This window comes from Leopardus geoffroyi, chromosome E2 (genome assembly GCF_018350155.1).
Source record: "Leopardus geoffroyi isolate Oge1 chromosome E2, O.geoffroyi_Oge1_pat1.0, whole genome shotgun sequence".
Taxonomy (NCBI): domain Eukaryota; kingdom Metazoa; phylum Chordata; class Mammalia; order Carnivora; family Felidae; genus Leopardus; species Leopardus geoffroyi.
The window spans coordinates 61,406,503-61,423,404 of NC_059335.1; the positions used below are offsets into that span (position 1 = coordinate 61,406,503).

At 57.1% G+C, this 16,902-nt stretch overlaps 2 protein-coding genes, 1 long non-coding RNA gene and 1 other non-coding gene across 9 annotated transcripts in view; 3 read left to right on the forward strand and 1 right to left on the reverse strand.

Moving 5' to 3' along the window:
- SPG7 (SPG7 matrix AAA peptidase subunit, paraplegin) overlaps positions 1–9,300 on the forward strand; it is a 32,868-nt gene extending 23,568 nt beyond the window's left edge. For 3 of the 5 annotated variants that reach the window (XM_045440039.1, XM_045440037.1, XM_045440038.1), the window contains 8 exons: positions 722–846; positions 1,574–1,676; positions 2,356–2,466; positions 4,284–4,399; positions 5,907–6,063; positions 6,471–6,637; positions 7,219–7,296; positions 8,887–9,300. In XM_045440039.1, coding sequence (XP_045295995.1) covers positions 722–846; positions 1,574–1,676; positions 2,356–2,466; positions 4,284–4,399; positions 5,907–6,063; positions 6,471–6,637; positions 7,219–7,296; positions 8,887–9,087 — 1,058 coding nt within the window. In that variant the 3' untranslated portion in view covers positions 9,088–9,300. Of the gene's footprint in view, positions 1–721; positions 847–1,573; positions 1,677–2,355; positions 2,467–4,283; positions 4,400–4,845; positions 5,085–5,906; positions 6,064–6,470; positions 6,638–7,145; positions 7,297–8,886 lie in introns of those variants that run through there. The other 2 variants (XR_006702088.1, XM_045440040.1) reach the window with 2 other exon arrangements.
- On the reverse strand, positions 4,803–14,502 carry LOC123577794. The gene is made up of 2 exons (XR_006702089.1): positions 14,324–14,502; positions 4,803–8,898 (listed from the first exon to the last, which is right to left on the reverse strand). It is a non-coding gene; the product is annotated as an uncharacterized LOC123577794 (long non-coding RNA).
- A 17-nt stretch (positions 14,503–14,519) lies between these two features.
- On the forward strand, positions 14,520–16,902 carry RPL13 (ribosomal protein L13). 2 transcript variants are annotated; one of them, XM_045440042.1, is made up of 6 exons: positions 14,521–14,652; positions 14,862–14,982; positions 15,117–15,258; positions 15,454–15,627; positions 16,029–16,085; positions 16,725–16,902. In XM_045440042.1, exons 2-6 carry the CDS (start codon positions 14,879–14,881, stop codon positions 16,881–16,883), a joined length of 636 nt encoding a protein of 211 aa, XP_045295998.1. In that variant the 5' UTR covers positions 14,521–14,652; positions 14,862–14,878; the 3' UTR covers positions 16,884–16,902. The 2 variants fall into 2 exon arrangements, with proteins under 2 accessions (XP_045295997.1, XP_045295998.1); XM_045440041.1 differs by having other exon boundaries at positions 14,520–14,652; positions 15,117–15,627.
- On the forward strand, positions 15,309–15,386 carry LOC123579540. Its single transcript, XR_006702838.1, has one exon. It is a non-coding gene; the product is annotated as a small nucleolar RNA MBII-202 (small nucleolar RNA).

The window sequence follows — 16,902 nt, forward strand, 5'->3', positions numbered from 1 at the left end:
CCTCCACGTCGCAGGCCAGCCCTGTTCCCGCCACCCCGCTTCGTTCCTCTTCTCGGGTGGGTTATGTTAAAGCAAATCCAAATTTCTGAATCTTACGTGTTCTAAATCTTCTATGCTCTGAACGTAGTTCCTTACATCCAGAGAGATGCCACAGTATCATCGTGATGCATAATTTACAAAGATACAACACTCAGATATCCAGTCAGGCTCAGATTTGCCCCGTTGCTCCTTAGGCGCACTTCTGCAGTTGCTTTATTCAAACTGGGGTCCAGTCTGGTCCTCCTACAGATCTGGGCCATCGGTGGAACTTTCTGTCTGCACTGGTTTTTAAATTCCTGTGAGAAAGCTAGGGCCTAAACGCAGGCTACAGACCAGCATTAGGGACAGAATGTCCCAGACGTCTCGCTGCAGTGGCTCTGGCCCCCAGCCAGTGCACTGAAGGAGCGTGGGGACAGTGTCCCCTCGTTCCCCAGGCCTGCTGGGCAGTTCTCCAAAAACGAGGTCCCCCCCAGGCGCTGTCTGGATGGCAGTGCAGTTCTGGTCTGTGGTTCAGCCTGTGGGCCGACAGCCTGAGGGAGACGGGTGAATTCTTGCTCTGTGGGGATTTTGATCCTCATTCAGAACAACGTACGTGTTCCTTTCTTGCGGACCCCAGGGGGAAATCGGTCCCACCCTGTGTCCTGACAGGGGAGCTCTACCTGAACGGCTGTCATCCCTCCAGGAATGGGCACCACGGACCATGTCATTGTCCTGGCATCCACCAACCGAGCTGACATCTTGGACAACGCTCTGCTGAGGCCAGGCCGACTGGATCGACACGTCTTCATCGACCTTCCCACGCTGCAGGTCAGGGCGGCCGGGGGCCGGCCCTTCCTGGCCCAGCTGCGACCACACAGTTCTGGTGCCTGTCTGGCCAGACTTTCTTGGGCTTCCCGCTCTTCCCACCGTTTTGCAGCTCATTTGGTTCACCCACATTTTCTCTTTATCCCTAAACATTGGGGCTGAGTTTTGTAGCAGAACCTCGGGAGTCTCGTCCTGACCCCAAGTCTGCAGGCTGGCCGTGGGTTTAGAACATGAGCTGTGTTGCCCTGGGAGCAGGTGCGAGCCCTGCCGGTGTCTCAGCCCCTCCAGCCTCCTTGGGCCTCTGGAGAGACGTCCGCCCTCTGGTGGCCAGGCCTTGGTGGTGCCCCGAGGCAGCAGGAACCAGCAGGCAGTGATGGCGACCTCACATGGGTGTCACCCTGGGTCTGACACTCGAACGGCTCCTAGGCTCTAAGGAGCAGAATGGAGCTCCCCGCTGCCACTGCTTCCAGAACAGCACCTTTCCCTTTCTCTGACCGCGTAAGGAGCATTCCCATCAGGGTCTAGAAAACACAGAACGTCTACGAACCAGACGTCCTACGAAGTAAGCCCTTACTACGCGTGACCTAACCTTTCATTTTGAGATGCTGCCTGTGGCTCTCAGCTGGTCTCACGTATGAAGGTCGGGAGTGATGACAAGGACAGGGATCTAACAGCCAGGGGCCCGTCTGTGGGGCAGGAGTGAGCCCACACTCGGTTCCTTTCTCTGCAGGAAAGGCGGGAGATTTTTGAGCAGCACCTGAAGAGCCTGAAGCTGACCCAGGCCAGCAGCTTCTACTCCCAGCGTCTGGCAGAGCTGACGCCGGGGTTCAGTGGTACGGAAGCTGGTTCCTGCCAGTCCTAAGGGTGCAGGCCTCGCCCAAGTGCCCCACATCCCCTGCTCCGGGGTGGGGGTGAGGGTGAGGGTGTGCACGGGAGCCAGACCGCACAGCACTTCCCTCCCGGAGTGGTGCCAGAGCCCGCGACACTGCTCCCGCCAGCGAGGGCGTTCAGGGCGTCCCTTGCGCGTGCCCGCCAGGGGGCGCTCCTGCCTTCCGGGCTCTGCACACCGGCTCTCGGGGCCCTCCTGGGCTCGGGCTGTATGTGCCGCCGGCCGTTGATGAACAGAATCGGATCACAAATCAGGGTATTTTCTGCGCGGCTCTCATTTGAAAGGGCAATAGAAACAAAATCCCTTTTATTGTAATTCCTTCCCTTTGGATTTTTTTTAAAGCCCTCAACTAGACTCTTGTGGAACCGGGAAAACTAACTTCTTTCCCCCCAGTGCACGTGTGAATTACTAGTTGGAATAAAACAGCACTTGGTGCTCTGCGTGCTGACGACAGTTGTGCAGTAAAGAGCCCGGAGGTTAGGGTTAGGCTGGAAGGCACGAGGGGGAATGCTTTGGGTCTGTCAGTAGTGTGGGTGGGGTCAGCAAAGGGCATGGGCGTCGCCTGCCGCCTGTCTGCCAGTCGTCAGCCCCCTGCCCTCCCCTCTCACCCTCTGTGTGGACAGGTGCCGACATCGCCAATATCTGTAACGAGGCCGCGCTGCACGCTGCGCGAGAGGGCCACACGTCCGTCCACACGTTCAACTTCGAGTACGCCGTGGAACGAGTCATTGCCGGTACGAGGGACGTGTTCTCAGCAGGGCTGGAGCCCCAGGAGCAGCCAGATGGAAGGCAGGGTGGTGGGAGCCAGGTCAGCTTCCACATCATGTGACAGAAGCAATTAGCAAACAATGATGATCGGACAAGGGAACAGTACGCAAAGTTCTATTTTTATGTCAGGCTGTTACCACGAGACTTATCCTTAGTGTAAAATACCGAGAATCTGCCAAAGAGCAGACTCTTCAAGTAGAAATATAAAAGGATCTCCCACAGCCAAGGGTGAGTGGCACGCAGCCCCGAGGTGGTCATCGGTGCCCCCAAGCTGCAGGCCACCCACTGTGGGGCTGAGGCCATGGCTGCCTGGGGACAGAGGGTCTCCCGAGAGCTGAGCTCTGCTGTCCCGCCTGTCTCTGCTTCGGGGTCTCGGCAGGACAGGGGCAGGGAGGGGGTGGCTTCCGGCAGTGCTTAATGGTCACTGCTCCAAGTGGGGTCCCTGGGTTTCTGTCAGAGGAGGGACTGACATGATCTCTAGAAGTTTCCGCGGCCCTCCATGGCTTGTTCTTGAGCAGTGTTCGATCTAAGATACTGAAAGTTTTTTTAAAAAGGGAAACTATTCCTTCCAAAGGTGTGTGAGAAGCACAGGCCTTGTCTGTGGAGGGGGAGCACTCAGTCATGAGTCATCCCTAGAAGGGGCTCGTCCCTGTCAGCCTCCACTGGAGTTAAAGTCTGCTACAAATACCGCCAGGTGCCCATACTGCTGGTTAGGAACTGGCGTGAACAGAAGGAACTAAAGTGGCTGTTTCTTAAATGTTTTTGTTTTTTACTTTTTAATGTTTATTCTTGAGAGAGAGAGAGAGAGACAGACAGACAGACAGAACACGAGCGGGGGAGGGGCAGAGAGAGAGAGGCAGACACAGAATCCGAAGCAGCTTCCGGGCTCTGAGCTGTCAGCACAGAGCCCAACGCGGGGCTCGAGCTCACAAACCGTGAGATCACGACCTGAGCCAAAGTCTGACACTGAACTGACTGAGCCACCTGGGTGCCCCTAAGTGGCTGTTTCCTACTACAAACTCGGTTTTATACAAGCCCCTTATTTTTACGTGGGAACTGATACGCTTGCAGTAATGGTGTGAAGGCGAGAAAGACGCCTGTCAATACTGACGACCCTGGCCCTGTGAGCAGGCACCAGAGCCCCCCGGCCTCACTCTGCAGCCTGCCTGGGCTACAGCACGTCGCGTTCAAGCCCACCCTCGTGTGTAGATGCTCACATCACCAGCTCTGGTTGAGATGATTGAGCTGCTACAGCCAGTGTGAGGAAGGATTTATAACCTTGCAGTAAATGGAGGTGACCCTCCTACCAAATACCCCAAACCCAGAGCTGATCCAGGATGCCTCAAGTGGAAACTCAGGGAGGTGTGACGGTGTGACGGGAGCAGAGGGTCACCAGGTGGGAGGCATCGGGACTGCGGCTTGCATCGCCCGTCTGGGGGGAACGGCGGTGCGCAGCCCGGAACCCGCTCGGGACCCCATCCGATCATAGCAGCCCCGCGGGCCCCTGAGCTGAGGGTGTTCCCAAAGCCTGCGGAGCTTGACTGGCCGCTCCCGCATTCACAGACGCACAAACGGGGAGCCTCCAGCATCCCCCTCACCGAACGAGCTTCACACAGCGAGGAACACAGTTCTTGGTGTTGGCCGGGGGCCGAGACGCGGGAGGCGAGCGTCCGTTGAGGACTTGAGGACGTTGCTCTGGTGACACAGGGTGGAACTCTGTGAGGCCAGGCAGAGTGCCTGGGACACTCACCCGGGACTCTCGGACTCTCCGGCCCTCTTGCAGGGACCGCCAAAAAGAGCAAGATCCTCTCCAAGGACGAACAGAAGGTGGTTGCGTTCCACGAGTCGGGCCACGCCTTGGTCGGCTGGCTGCTGGAGCACACGGAGGCCGTGATGAAGGTGGGCTGTCCCACGCGCGCGTGTGGCCGCGGGCGGGCCTGGGGCGTCGGCAGGCGTGAGCCCCACTGGCCCTTGGACCACGCTGGCCTCGGAAGCACCGCGTGTTCTCACTCGAAGAGAAGGCACGGTGTGAGGTGGACAGGGGCACAGGGCAGAGGCAACCGTGCAGGGTCCCTCATCCCGGGAGGCAGAGGGCAGGACGCGTGGCTCCAGCTGTGGGGCGAGGCCACTGGAGAGCCACGCCACGACTGGGGGGCCCCCTCTCCTGTCTGCACCCTCAATCTTGGAATTAAGAATTGTCAAGTTTACCACCATCTCTGAAAGCAGTAATGTAACGACTCCTAACCTTAAGAATAGGTGCGTGGAGCTCACCTTAAAGGACTGACTACCACTCTCATAAGCATTTGGGAGTTTGATGAAAATTTATTTGTATCAAATGCCTATAGTATAAACAACTCCTCCAGAATGGTGGATTCATGACCAGGGAACCGAGTGACCCTTCAGGAAAACGTGAAGGTGTGGGAGGCGGGTGCGGACTGAACTGTGCCCTGTGTCCGGCCTAGAGGGGGCCCGCGGGTGCAGGGAGGGAGCCGCAGCGCCGAGCATCCCCAGCACCGAAGAAGGGGACACGTGGCCACTGCCAGCCGACACGTCTGTTTACTGTCCTTGAACTTCTTTTCAGAGGTGTCAGTTGTAGCCAAGTAGATTGTTAGTCTGGTCGTGTCTGAGAGGCCTTCCCCCAGAGGGCCCGAAGTCCAGTGTTTGTGACAGACAAGTGGACGCAGCCGTCATTAAGGTGACCTGGGTCAGGCTGAGGACAGTCACCAAGGGTGTGACATTTATGGGACACTAAATATTTCAGTAAGCAAGATAAATACTTGAATGCAGTATCTCAAGAAAATTAATGCAGAGAAATCCTGGATGAAGTAAACGTAATTTAAAATTTCCTGTTTGACGGCCAAAAGATAAATCTGTCATAATGAGAACCACCCCCCACCCCACCCCCACCCGGCCTGGCACTCTGCCAGTTGCGGATGTGATCATTACTTAGAGCATTTTACAGTGTAATTCGCTTAAGTATTAGACTCTCAGCTTCCTCTCCAGAGCCCCCGCGTGCCAACCTGGTGCTGCGCTGGTGGGGGAGAAAGGCAAGGATGGTCTCCAGTCTTGGTGTCCCCAAGGGTTTGTGCAGTCCCATGTCCACCGCGGTGGGCGGTGACAGGACGGCACGACGACTGGCCCGGGGTGGGGCTGGGGGGCGGGGTCCTGTCTCCTTGGCTCCACCCAGGAAGCCATCTTTGCTGTGCTTTGCGTGGCGTGCAAGGACGACACCGCCCAACAGCACGTGAGCTGTTCTCCTTGGTCACAAAAGTGAGGCCGGTGCAGACTTGCTCTGACTGCTTTGAAAGCCTCCAGTTAAAGACCCGTCGTCTTGCCCCACCCCACCTTCGGCCTCAAAGTCCAGATCCCGCCTGCTCACTCGGCCACCCGACACTCCACTCCGCAGGTCTCCATCGCACCGCGGACAAACGCAGCCCTGGGCTTTGCTCAGATGCTTCCAAGAGACCAGCACCTCTTCACCAGGGAGCAGCTGTTCGAGCGGATGTGCATGGCCTTGGGTGGCCGCGTGTCGGAATCCATCTCCTTCAACAAGGTCACTTCTGGTGAGGAGCCGGCCCGTGCTGGTTCTGGTTTTTCTCAAAGTGCTTTTACATCCACCGCGCCTTCCTCGTGGGGTTGGGAGGGTGAATCCGATGGAGGAATTCGAAGGGTGGCTTACACACGTACTTCTGAATTTCACTAAGTGTTCTCAAGCTTCTGGTACAGGTGCTCGTGTCCCCAGTGACACAGGGGTTCGGCGTTGACGGGGGTGCTGTCAGAGCTGGACGTGTGCTGGGGAGCTGCCAGGGAAGCGAACCCAGAGGCGCACCCCACGGAGCGTTTAGAGTTTTAAGACTCTGTCCTTTAAAGAACAGGAACAGGGCACAGTTGTCCCCTGGGTCCTCTGCGGTCAGGCCCAGGCCCGTGCCACTCTGCCGAGAGAAACCTCTTTCTCGGCCCCATGCTCCAGGGGCTCAGGACGACCTGAGGAAGGTCACGCGCATCGCCTACTCCATGGTGAGGCAGTTTGGCATGGCCCCAAGCATCGGGCCCGTGTCCTTTCCCAAGGCGCAGGAGGGACTCACGGGAGTTGGACGGCGTCCCTTCAGCCAGGGCCTCCAGCAGATGATGGATCACGTGAGTGCGTGCTGCCCCCCCTCACGGTGCAGCGGGTCAGGGAGCAGGTGTCTGAGGTGCTGGCGCTGTGTCGTCACGTGGTCCACGTGGTGGGCTTTCCAGTCCTGACCCCTCGTGGCTCTCACGTTCTGAGCTCTCGGGTGAGGACTTGCGTGGCCCCTGGTGAAACTGTCCGTGAAACACCCCAAATGATGCAGCCGGTGCCCAGCGGTCCCCACACCTGCAGGACACACGCACGCTCCCTGCGCAACCTGGCCGGGCCCACTTCCAGCCTGGTGCACACGTGAGGTGGCCGCACGCTCCCCGGGCTCCAGGAGCTGGTGGGCGCCTGCAGCCGTGAAGGGGGAAGGGGCGGGAGGCAGCCTCCTGGAACAGGGGCATTCGCGGGGGATGGGGTCAGGGCAGGAAATGCCACTGGCAGCCACGCTGTCCTGGTCCCCGTGAGCCGGAGGTCGGCTTCCTGCCCCGTGGCTCTAACGTGTGCTCTGAGGCCAGAATTCTGTGCCAGAATCAGGCACAGGAGATGTCGTGAGCATCGGTCTGCCGTCCTGCTCGTGACAGATCTGTTCGCCCATTGGCAGGAAGCCAAAGTGCTGGTGGCAAAGGCCCACAGGCACACGGAGAAGGTGCTGCGGGACAACCAGGACAAGCTGCAGGCGGTAAGGTTCTGGGCACCTGCCTGTCCTTCCCTCAGTGGGGGTGGGGGCAGGCAGCCATCGCCACACGGTGCTGATGTGGCTGTCACTCCTCGAGGGACTCTTTCCAACACACACACAGCCACAGAAAAAGCAGCCTTTCTACACTCCCCCCAGTTCAACTGAAATCTCACCTTTTTCAAAGACCACTTGGGGCATGGCAGTCTTTTATTTTTCCTTTATTTATCTTTTGGGAGGGGGAGAGGCAGAGAGAGAGAGAGAGAGGGAAAGAGAATCCAAGCAGGCTCTGTGCTGTTGGCACAGAGTTTGATGGGGGGGCTCAATCTCATGAACCGTGAGATCATGACCCGAGTTGAAATCAAGAGTCAAATGCTCAACCGAGCCACCCAGGGGCCCCTATTTTAAGTCATGTCTGTGCCACACATGGGGCTTGAACTCTTGACTTTGATTTCAAGTTTAGAATAATCTTAGATTTATAGAAAAGCTGCAAATATAGCACAAGACCCTTCTACCCCATGGCCGGTTTTCTGTATCGTTAACATCTCCCTTTAACGTGGTGGGTTTTCTATGAGCTAGTGAACCAGTGTCGATACGTCATTAACTGAAGTCTGCGCTAAATTCACGTTTCCTTCGTTTTTATCTAATGTCGTTTCCTGTCCCTGGACCCCACTTCACTCTTGCTTGTGATGTCTCGTTACGCTTCCCTGGGCTGTGAATTCCTGCTTGCCTGTTGGCTGCCGGCTCTGGCAGTTTTCAGAGCAGTGGCTTGGTGGGTATGGCGTGTCCCCCAGCTGGGATCTGTCTGCAGTTCTCAGTGAGGCTGGGAAGGCGGCACCTGAAGTGGGTGCCTCCCGTGTCCCTCGTAGAAGCGGGCAGCACTTTGTGGACAGGCCACGTTTCCTCACTTCCTCATTCCATTCAGATGAGGCGCTGCTCCCCCAGGCTGGGGTGCTGCCCTCACAGTGCTGCCCCTGGACCAGGGGGCTGTGGGCAGCGCAGGGACCTGCTGAGCCAGAACCTGCTGTTTACCAGGCCCAGGTGCCACACGTGCGCGCTGCGGCCGCTGCTTGGCAGGACTGGGTGGGGCTCCTCCTGTGGGGGCCCTGGGTGTCTCCCCCCTGCACCATGGGGAGCGGGGCATGTTCCAGGGCTTAGCAGCTCTGTCCCTCCCGAGGAAGCAGTGGCCCTGCTCAGAAGTGCCTGGGGCGCATCCCTCATGGCTGGTGCGGGCTGTGCACACGGCCCCCTCAGCGTGCTCTCTGGGACCGTGTCTAGGGAGGCAGAGGCTCCCGTCCCCACGTTCCAGCCCCCACTTGTTCCCCGACATGCAGACACATGCACCTTGTTTGGTAAAGGAAACTAAAGTGGCCCCAGAAAACAGATTTGGAGGGAAGCAGAAAAATGACGGAGGCTGCCTGTAAGGTGGAGACGAGGGTTCTGTGCATGAGCTGCCCCCTTACACTGCTTCCCTGGGAAGCCGCCTGCCCAGGGCGTCCCGCTCCAGACGCCCCCTCCCTGCTGGGTGCGCGGCTCTCAAAAGGCTCATCTGTTTCCTTGTCTGGGGCTCACACACCACTCGCTGTGTTCCGTTAGCTGGCAAATGCCCTGTTGGAGAAGGAAGTAATAAACTACGAGGATATCGAGGCCCTCATCGGTCCGCCCCCTCACGGGCCCAAGAAGATGATCGCGCCTCAAAGGTGGAGTGAGGCCGAGAGGGAGAAGCAAGACGCCGGGGAGGAGGAGGCGCCTCAGCAGACCCCACTTCGCGGGGAGGAGCCATCTTGGCCCAAATAGACAGGCCTCCTGGATTGTGCCTCGACTGTGCCGTGGGGACGCGGCGTCCCCCGCAGACCCAGGAAGGGAACGCCTCACTGAGTGCCCTGCCCCCGCCGTTCCTCTTTTGCCCAGACTGGTACCCCCTCCCAGCCCTCACTGGTCTCTAAAAAGACTTCTGAGATCTATTTATTGACTGCCCTCCCGGTGAGAGGTAAACGTTTCTGCAGATGACTTGGCTTTGTCAGTAGATTGTTTTATCCGTGCCGGGTACAGGTGCGCATGGGGTACAGGTCCCAGGCCGGTGACCCAGTGACAAGGTGGTTTTGTGTGGGAGCAGCTTGCTCCCGCCAGGAGTTCGTGCGGGGGCTGTCCCAGCTGCTGGGACTTCATCAGAGTGCTAACAGGACCCCCGAGCCAGCTGCCACCTGTCCTCCCTCCGGTGGGCCTGTCCTGCTGGCGCGTCCACAGGGTCGGCATCAGGGCCAGGCCCTGGGCTCTCGGGCGTTAAAATACTGCCACCTACTGCCGTGCAGACCCGGGCACCAGCCTGTCCTGCTGGCCTGGCCTCCACATGAGGGGTAAGCCCTGAGGCCTGCTGTGGCATTTATAGTAAGTTCCAGGGGGAGAGTCCATCTTGCGCCACAGGGCCAGCTCTAACCCAGACATGGGGTCATGCGTTTCAGTTTAGAATGTCAGCCCAAGATAACCAACAGAAGAGCCCTGTTGTAGGAATCAGGGGGAAAGGCCCTGGGACGCCCCCTCACCGCAGCAAGCGAGTTAAACTCGGTCCCCTCGGCCCCCTTGTGCCCAGTGGTGTGCCACACGCACTCCGGTGTCCCCACCCACTGCTCTCACTGCGCCTGCCCTCCCTGCGCAGCGGTGTTCGGAGCCACGGACCGCAGGTGCTTCCTGACAGAAGGGGTAGTTCGGCCGCCCATCCCACAGTACGGCCCGAGGGATGCAGTATGTAAGCAGGTGGGGGTCACACCCGAGGGAGGGCAGCTCTGAGAGCACTGTGGCCTTTGCCCCAGGTCCCCAAATTCACTTCCAAAGATGGATATGCAGTTAGGAGGGTTCTGGTCTTTTCGCCCCAGGGTGGCACCCTCCGTACCCTAACCACGGACAGATGTGGTCAAGCTTATCCCCCTCCTACTTTACCAATAAATTGGCCCGTGCCTCTTTATTCTCTGGAAAATCGTTTGCTGACCACAAGATACACAGAAACCAAACGTAAATGGCACGAAAAGCGGCCCCTCCCTGCAGCGGAAGCAGGGGAGCCCGCCTTCCTAGCACTCACTGGTGTGACGGGGGAGGTTCGCTATGCTGACTTAGAGAAGCTCAAGGCGTCTGCCGACTTTGGGCCCCCAAATGGTCACAAGTGATGTCACCTCCGGGTCATCAGGTACTCGAGCGCCAGAAGTCACACCTCCTCTACCATCTCAGGCGGGGACTGAGGCTGCCCCTCAGACTTCCTGTAAAGAGCCTCCTCCAACTGCATGTTGGTCTGGGGCAGCCAGACCACACGGGGCAACCGGCGTGTTCAACACCCGAGCCGCAGCCCTGACCCTCTGCCCTCCACCCGGCAAAGGGGGTATAACATGGCCTGACTGTAGCTTCTGGAACTGGCTTCACCCGAGTCCGGTATGCGAGGTCTCCTCACCAAGAAAAACATGTTTTCTTTTGTTTGTTTTTTAGTAATCTCTACTTCCAACGTGGGGCTCAAATTCACGATCTGCAGATCAAGAGTCGCACGCTCTTCTGATTGAGACAGCCAGGCACCCCGAGAAAGTCACATTTTCAAAGTAAACGTGTGTTTAACACCATCACCTTATAACTTACATCCTTTAACAATACAAATTGTTCTCTGTAATCTACACTTGTACTTACGATTCTTTTATGTTCCCTAAAAGCTCACTTTTTGTTGCAGTGTAACAGGCATGCACGTACAATTTGATGTACGTATGTGCCGCAGGGTGATCACAATGAGCCTAGTTAACACCTGTCACCACACAGGTATTTAATCTGATGAGAACTCTTAAGGTCAGACTCTTAGCAACTTTTAAATAAAACATTTATGATTATGACACTAATATTCTTTCCACTGCCTTTCACTGACATCAAGTGTTCCTTCAGGTTTTAGGAACCTCTGTGTTAGCCTATATCTGATTTACGGGTAGGCCACGATTCTGGAAAGCTGAGATGATGGATAGTTATGAGTTCTGTGATTAAGCAGCGAACATTAGCCTGTCCTTGCTGTTATTAGGCTACTGCTTTTCCTAACTCAACCATCAGCCCATATTTATATAACATAACATGCAAATTTTACAAAGTGCTTTGGGATATAACCTCCCCCGCTTCCCCAAGCACTATAAAATCACTTCTGCTATGATATTAACTTAAAAAATCAAGGGGCACCTGGGTGGCTCAGTCAGTTCAGTGTCCGACTCTTGATTTCAGCTCAAGTCATGATTTCATGGTTCATGGGATTGAGCCCCACGTCATGCTCTGCTCTGCAAGTGCAGAACCTGCATGGGATTCTCTCTCTCCCTCTCTCTCCAAAATAAATAAACATTAAAAAAAAAAAAAAAATGACTGTGTGTCTGACAGAGTTCCAAAAACTGTTGACAGCCTCAGGTGGAATTTCTCTGAAGCCAACACCCACAGCACCAGCTGGAAGGCACTGGTCAGGTGCAGGTGCAGAGTGACAAGGCACTGCTGGGAGTAACTGGGGCTCCCTCTTGCAAGGAAATTCTGGGAGGCTGCGCAGAGGACACTCCAACACCTTCAGGCATGTTTATCCAGGAATCCCTGGCTACCTTATTTGCATGCAGTTTCCAGGGGCATTAGCTGGCTCCTTCAGTGGCCCCTGCAGGCCCAAGCCCAGGGCAAAAGCTCTGCAGCAGAGACGTGGCCGTGGAATTCTGTGCCCAGGGGGACACGGCCTGTCCCTATAGCTGATGATTTTTTTTTTTTTTTCAACGTTTATTTATTTTCGGGACAGAGAGAGACAGAGCATGAACGGGGGAGGGGCAGAGAGAGAGGGAGACACAGAATCGGAAACAGGCTCCAGGCTCTGAGCCATCAGCCCAGAGCCCGACGCGGGGCTCGAACTCACGGACCGCGAGATCGTGACCTGGCTGAAGTCGGACGCTTAACCGACTGCGCCACCCAGGCGCCCCTAGCTGATGATTTTTTAAATGCGTGGGCCAGCCAAGTCTTTGTATCAGAAAGATTCCTGCTGAACAGTTTAGAACAGTTCGGGGTGCCTGGGTGGCTCAGTTGGTTAGGCAGCTGACTTCGGCTCAGGGCATGATCTCGCGGTGCATGAGTTCGAGCCCCGCGTCGGGCTCTGTGCTGATGGCTCAGAGCCTGGAGCCTGCTTCAGATTCTGTGTCTCCCCCTCTCTCAGCCCCTCCTGTGCTCATGCTCTGTCTCTCAATAATAAATTAAAATTTAAAAAAAAAACAATCACAGTTTATAACAGTTCATTTTCCTCTTTCCCAACAAGAAAGTTGAGCCTATTTCTAGCAGATTTCCTGTCAGAACCGTTTTTACTTCACTATTCTGCATACTGTTCAAAGGAAGTAAGCGTGTGGAGTATTCAAGCATGGGATCCTGGAGTCTGCGTCGGGCATGGTGTGCACAGCAGACCGAGGCCCTTGAATTACAACTTCGCTTTCTTACTGCCAACTTGATTCTGATCAGTGTTTCTATGTTCTGACCTCTAGCCCCCAACCGGTGACCCATGGCAGCACCTCAACCATGAGCGGCTACAGCTCAGGTCAAGATGTGGCTCAGGGCAGATGGAACTGCACGAGTCTGGGGTCTGTCCGGAAAGAGAAACTGGGGATGGGGATAGGAGTGTGTTTGAGACTAAAAAGAACACGGTATCTGACCACGACGATCCACTGAAAGGGGTCTGAGAAAGACCAGGGAGGTGCGGGCTAACATTTGATGGACTACGTTCAAGGAAAATCCGCACGGGCCAAGGCAAGTACGTATTTGGCGGATGTTTCCCCAATGTCCCTCTGCTGCAGTTACGGGGGTCCACGTTCCAGTTCCACCAGAAAGAAGGGACTTGTGAGGCAGATGATAATCCCTCTCACGGTTTTTGTAAGGACTGATGGAGGGATCACTTGCTCTCTTCTCTCCCGCACTGGCTCCCAGCACGTCACATGGAAGTGGAGCTGTGTGACATCCGTGACAGCCAGTACATTCACTCACCCTGTACGGGACACCGCACGATGTGCTGTGGTCTAACACAGACTCTCCTCCCACTTCACAGAAGGGAAAAATTCAAACGATGCCCAACGTCTCAAAACTAGTACAAAGGTTCCCAAGCAACTCCAGCCACTTTCTTACCGACTCGCCAGGGACTCTCCAGTTGAGCCCATCTGTTTGTGAAAGTGGCAGACCAAATTTTAAACGTTACCCTAACGTCACAGGTAGATACCATTCCCAAGTTCATGAGAAGTACTTTCAGCCTCTCCTGTGCTGACAACAGTCACAAAGGGGGGCTAACACAGTCCTTGTCTCCTAACTGAGCACCCAGAGCTAGGGTTTGGACTTTCCGTGCAGGCTCAGCGCATGCGTCTCAAGAGACTGCAGGTGCTTCATAAATTACACATGTTCTCTGTCCTTTCTACCTGTTCCGTGTCCCTGGCCAAACCCTGTAATTCCTCAATGAATCTCAACCTGATACTTCTAACACCCAAGTGTGTCTCAATAGGGCAGAAAACTGTATCGGCACCCTATTTACTCAGTGAAGCACACAGGCCTCCACGTTTCTCGTTTTGTGTCATAAAATTCTTCGAGTGTTAAGTTCTGTTAGGAAGAAGCTTAGCGTTTGGGGGGAGGGTGGGAAAGAAGGAGAGTTACCAGGCTGTAAAGGCTCACGGAAAGGGACAGGGTGTTGGCGGTTTCCTAGACTCACCCGGGAGAACGGGAGACGCGCAGGGCACAGGTCACGGAGCTATGTCGGGCTATTTATTGAATACATGTTTTCCATGACGCCCGTCTCTGCAGGGTCTGCAGTCCGTCACCCGGATTCTTACCCCCCCCCCCTCTGCCCGACTCGGGGAAGGTACAGCGCTTGTGCCGTGCAGCGTGAAAACGCATGCGAAGTACTTACGCTCCAGTTAGAGCACTCAACAAGTGTCGCTTCTGGGTAAACAAAGAAGCACAAATGTTTCAAAAGATTGGAAAGGCACAAAGACGGACGCGGAGGCGAGGCTTTAGGGTTCGGGGCACGTACCGAGTCCCGTGACGTGCAGGAGCAGGAAAGACTCGGCACCCGAACAGCCGCTGCTCTCCTCTGGCCTGGCCGTTCCTCCTTGAGGGCCGCGGAGTCCCGCAGGACCCGCCGTCCTCCCAGCACGGCCCGGGACCCAACCCGCCGGAAGCGGGAGGCGCCACGCCCGCCCAGGCCGCGAGGTCTGCTGGGAGAGCGTGGACGTCACTTCCGGGATCCCGGGCTCTGACTGGCCGGAGCGCTTCGGCGCTTTTGATTGGCCGAGCCCAACACCATCCCAGGGTGCTTTGTGGTAGCAGTTCCTTTCCCCTGGCCGTTCTCCTCCGGAGGAGGTGAGTGTGCTCGATTCAGGCGACTTTGGCTGCATCGGGTGGCATCCGCCGCCATCGGTGTAGGGCCGCGTCCGGCGCGGCCGCAGAGGGGCCTCGGGCCCTTGCCGCAGACGGGAGAGGGCCGTGGCCCGGGTTCTGGGGCCGGGCGGGCCGCCGCGTCCTGCCGGAGCCCGGGGCCTGACTCGCTCCCCTCTCCCGCGGCTCCCCAGGCCCGTAGGCAGCAGCCATGGCGCCCAGCCGGAATGGCATGATCCTGAAGCCCCACTTCCACAAGGACTGGCAGCGGCGCGTGGCCACGTGGTTCAACCAGCCGGCGCGGAAGATCCGCAGGTGAGTCGCCGCTGCCGGGTGGGGTCGCGGGGAGCCCACGGCCAGGTGCGCTTGAACCCCTTGGCCCGGTGAGCGCGCGTGCGTCGGGGCCGGGCCGGGGGCCAGCTGACCGCCGCCCGCCTCTGTCCGCCCAGACGCAAGGCCCGGCAAGCCAAGGCACGCCGCATCGCCCCGCGCCCCGCGTCCGGACCCATCCGGCCCATCGTCAGGTGCCCCACGGTGCGGTATCACACCAAAGTGCGAGCCGGCAGGGGCTTCAGCCTGGAGGAGCTGCGGGTGAGTGCGCCGGGAGGCGCGGGAGGCTCTGCTTGGCGGCCCCCGGTCCATGATGACATTCTCCGGAATCGCTGCACCTCCTTGATGAGAGCGCATTTGAACCCTTTTCCATCTGACGGCCGGGCACCCGGGTGGGGGCGCGGGGAGCGGAGGCCCCGGGGTGGGGGTCCTGCATCCGTGTCTGTCTGGGGGCAGGTGGCTGGCATCCACAAGAAGGTGGCGCGGACCATCGGGATCTCCGTGGATCCGAGACGGCGGAACAAGTCCACGGAGTCCCTGCAGGCCAACGTGCAGCGGCTGAAGGAGTACCGCTCCAAGCTGCTCCTGTTCCCGCGGAGGCCGGCAGCCCCCAAGAAGGGGGACAGCTCGGTGAGTGCGCCCTCCCCGCCAGGTCAGGGTAATCTCTGCGTCCCCGCAGATAGAGGGACGCGTGTGGGTGGAGAAGGGCAGAGCTCCTGGCGTTTCCCTAGTTGTACAGAGCACCGGGAGCCCGGCTTTCCCGTCTGGGTCGCGGTCAAAGCTGTTGGCTGGAGGCCGGGGGTTAGGGGTTTATCTTGTTTGCTTTGTAAGTTGGCTCACGTACAAACGCTCCTCTGGCGTCTCCGTGTCTCTGCTCGACGGAACGGGGGTCGGTGACTTGTCACCCAGGCCTATGTGTGTGCACCCGTAGGTGGGGTCGCCCAGCAAGCGGGGCTGTTGTCCAGGGTTAGAAGCTTGCAGCCTTTGGGGACTTGAGGTGAGCCCGGGTGACTCTTGTCCTTAACCAACAGGCCGAGGAACTCAAGCTGGCCACGCAGCTGACAGGACCGGTCATGCCCATACGGAATGTAAGTGGGCTTTGGGGGGTGAACCAGTGAGTTTTTGGGGCAGAGATTGGGTTGAAGGGTGGCAGCCAGGGCCTGTGTCAAGATTTATGGGTTTGTGAAAAAGAAACCTTTTTTGACTTTGGGAGCAACACCCTTCACTCTTAACAGATGGGCTCCTCGAGGGGGGGCCTTGTCTTCATCTTTGGGGACTCATTTGTTGCACCTTCTTCGTTTTTTTTTTTTTTGGTTTTTTTTTTTTTTGGTTTTTTTTTTGGTTTTTGTCCCCCTCTTTGCTATTTGAAAGGCCAGGCCACAGGTAATTGCACGTTTGGTGATCCAGGACATGACTGGGCCCTTGACTTTCTCTGCCAGGGAGGTGGCCCCGGGCCTCCCTCGGTCCATGTTCTCTGTTGTTGACGGTGACACAATGTCTGTCTCAGCACACTCTCCCCCAACGGTGGTTCCCACAGCTCAGGGGGTCACTTCTGCCTCTGCTGTGTGTTTGGCGGGGGCATTAAAGTCTGTCTTGGTGTCAGCGTAGCCCTTCAGCAGTCGATGGGCAGATAGCGTGAGCTGCCATGGTTTCTGCTGTCCTCATATGCTGGGTTTTGTCTCCGGCCTCACTGCATGCAAGGTTTTGACTCCTGTGCTCCGTTCCAGGTCTACAAGAAGGAGAAAGCCAGAGTCATTACCGAGGAGGAGAAGAACTTCAAGGCGTTTGCCAGTCTTCGCATGGCCCGTGCCCATGCCCGGCTGTTTGGCATCCGGGCCAAAAGGGCCAAAGAAGCTGCAGAACAGGATGTGGAAAAGAAAAAATAAAGCGCCGTTGGCAACTTGA

Excerpts from the sequence above, each read along its gene's own strand:
- RPL13 (XM_045440041.1), top strand. The coding sequence starts at position 14,879 with ATGGCGCCCAGCCGGAATGGCATGATCCTGAAGCCCCACTTCCACAAG. Across the intron at positions 14,983-15,116 it reads CCGGCGCGGAAGATCCGCAG|ACGCAAGGCCCGGCAAGCCA; the intron begins GTGAGTCGCCGC and ends CTGTCCGCCCAG. Across the intron at positions 16,086-16,724 it reads CGGTCATGCCCATACGGAAT|GTCTACAAGAAGGAGAAAGC; the intron begins GTAAGTGGGCTT and ends GCTCCGTTCCAG.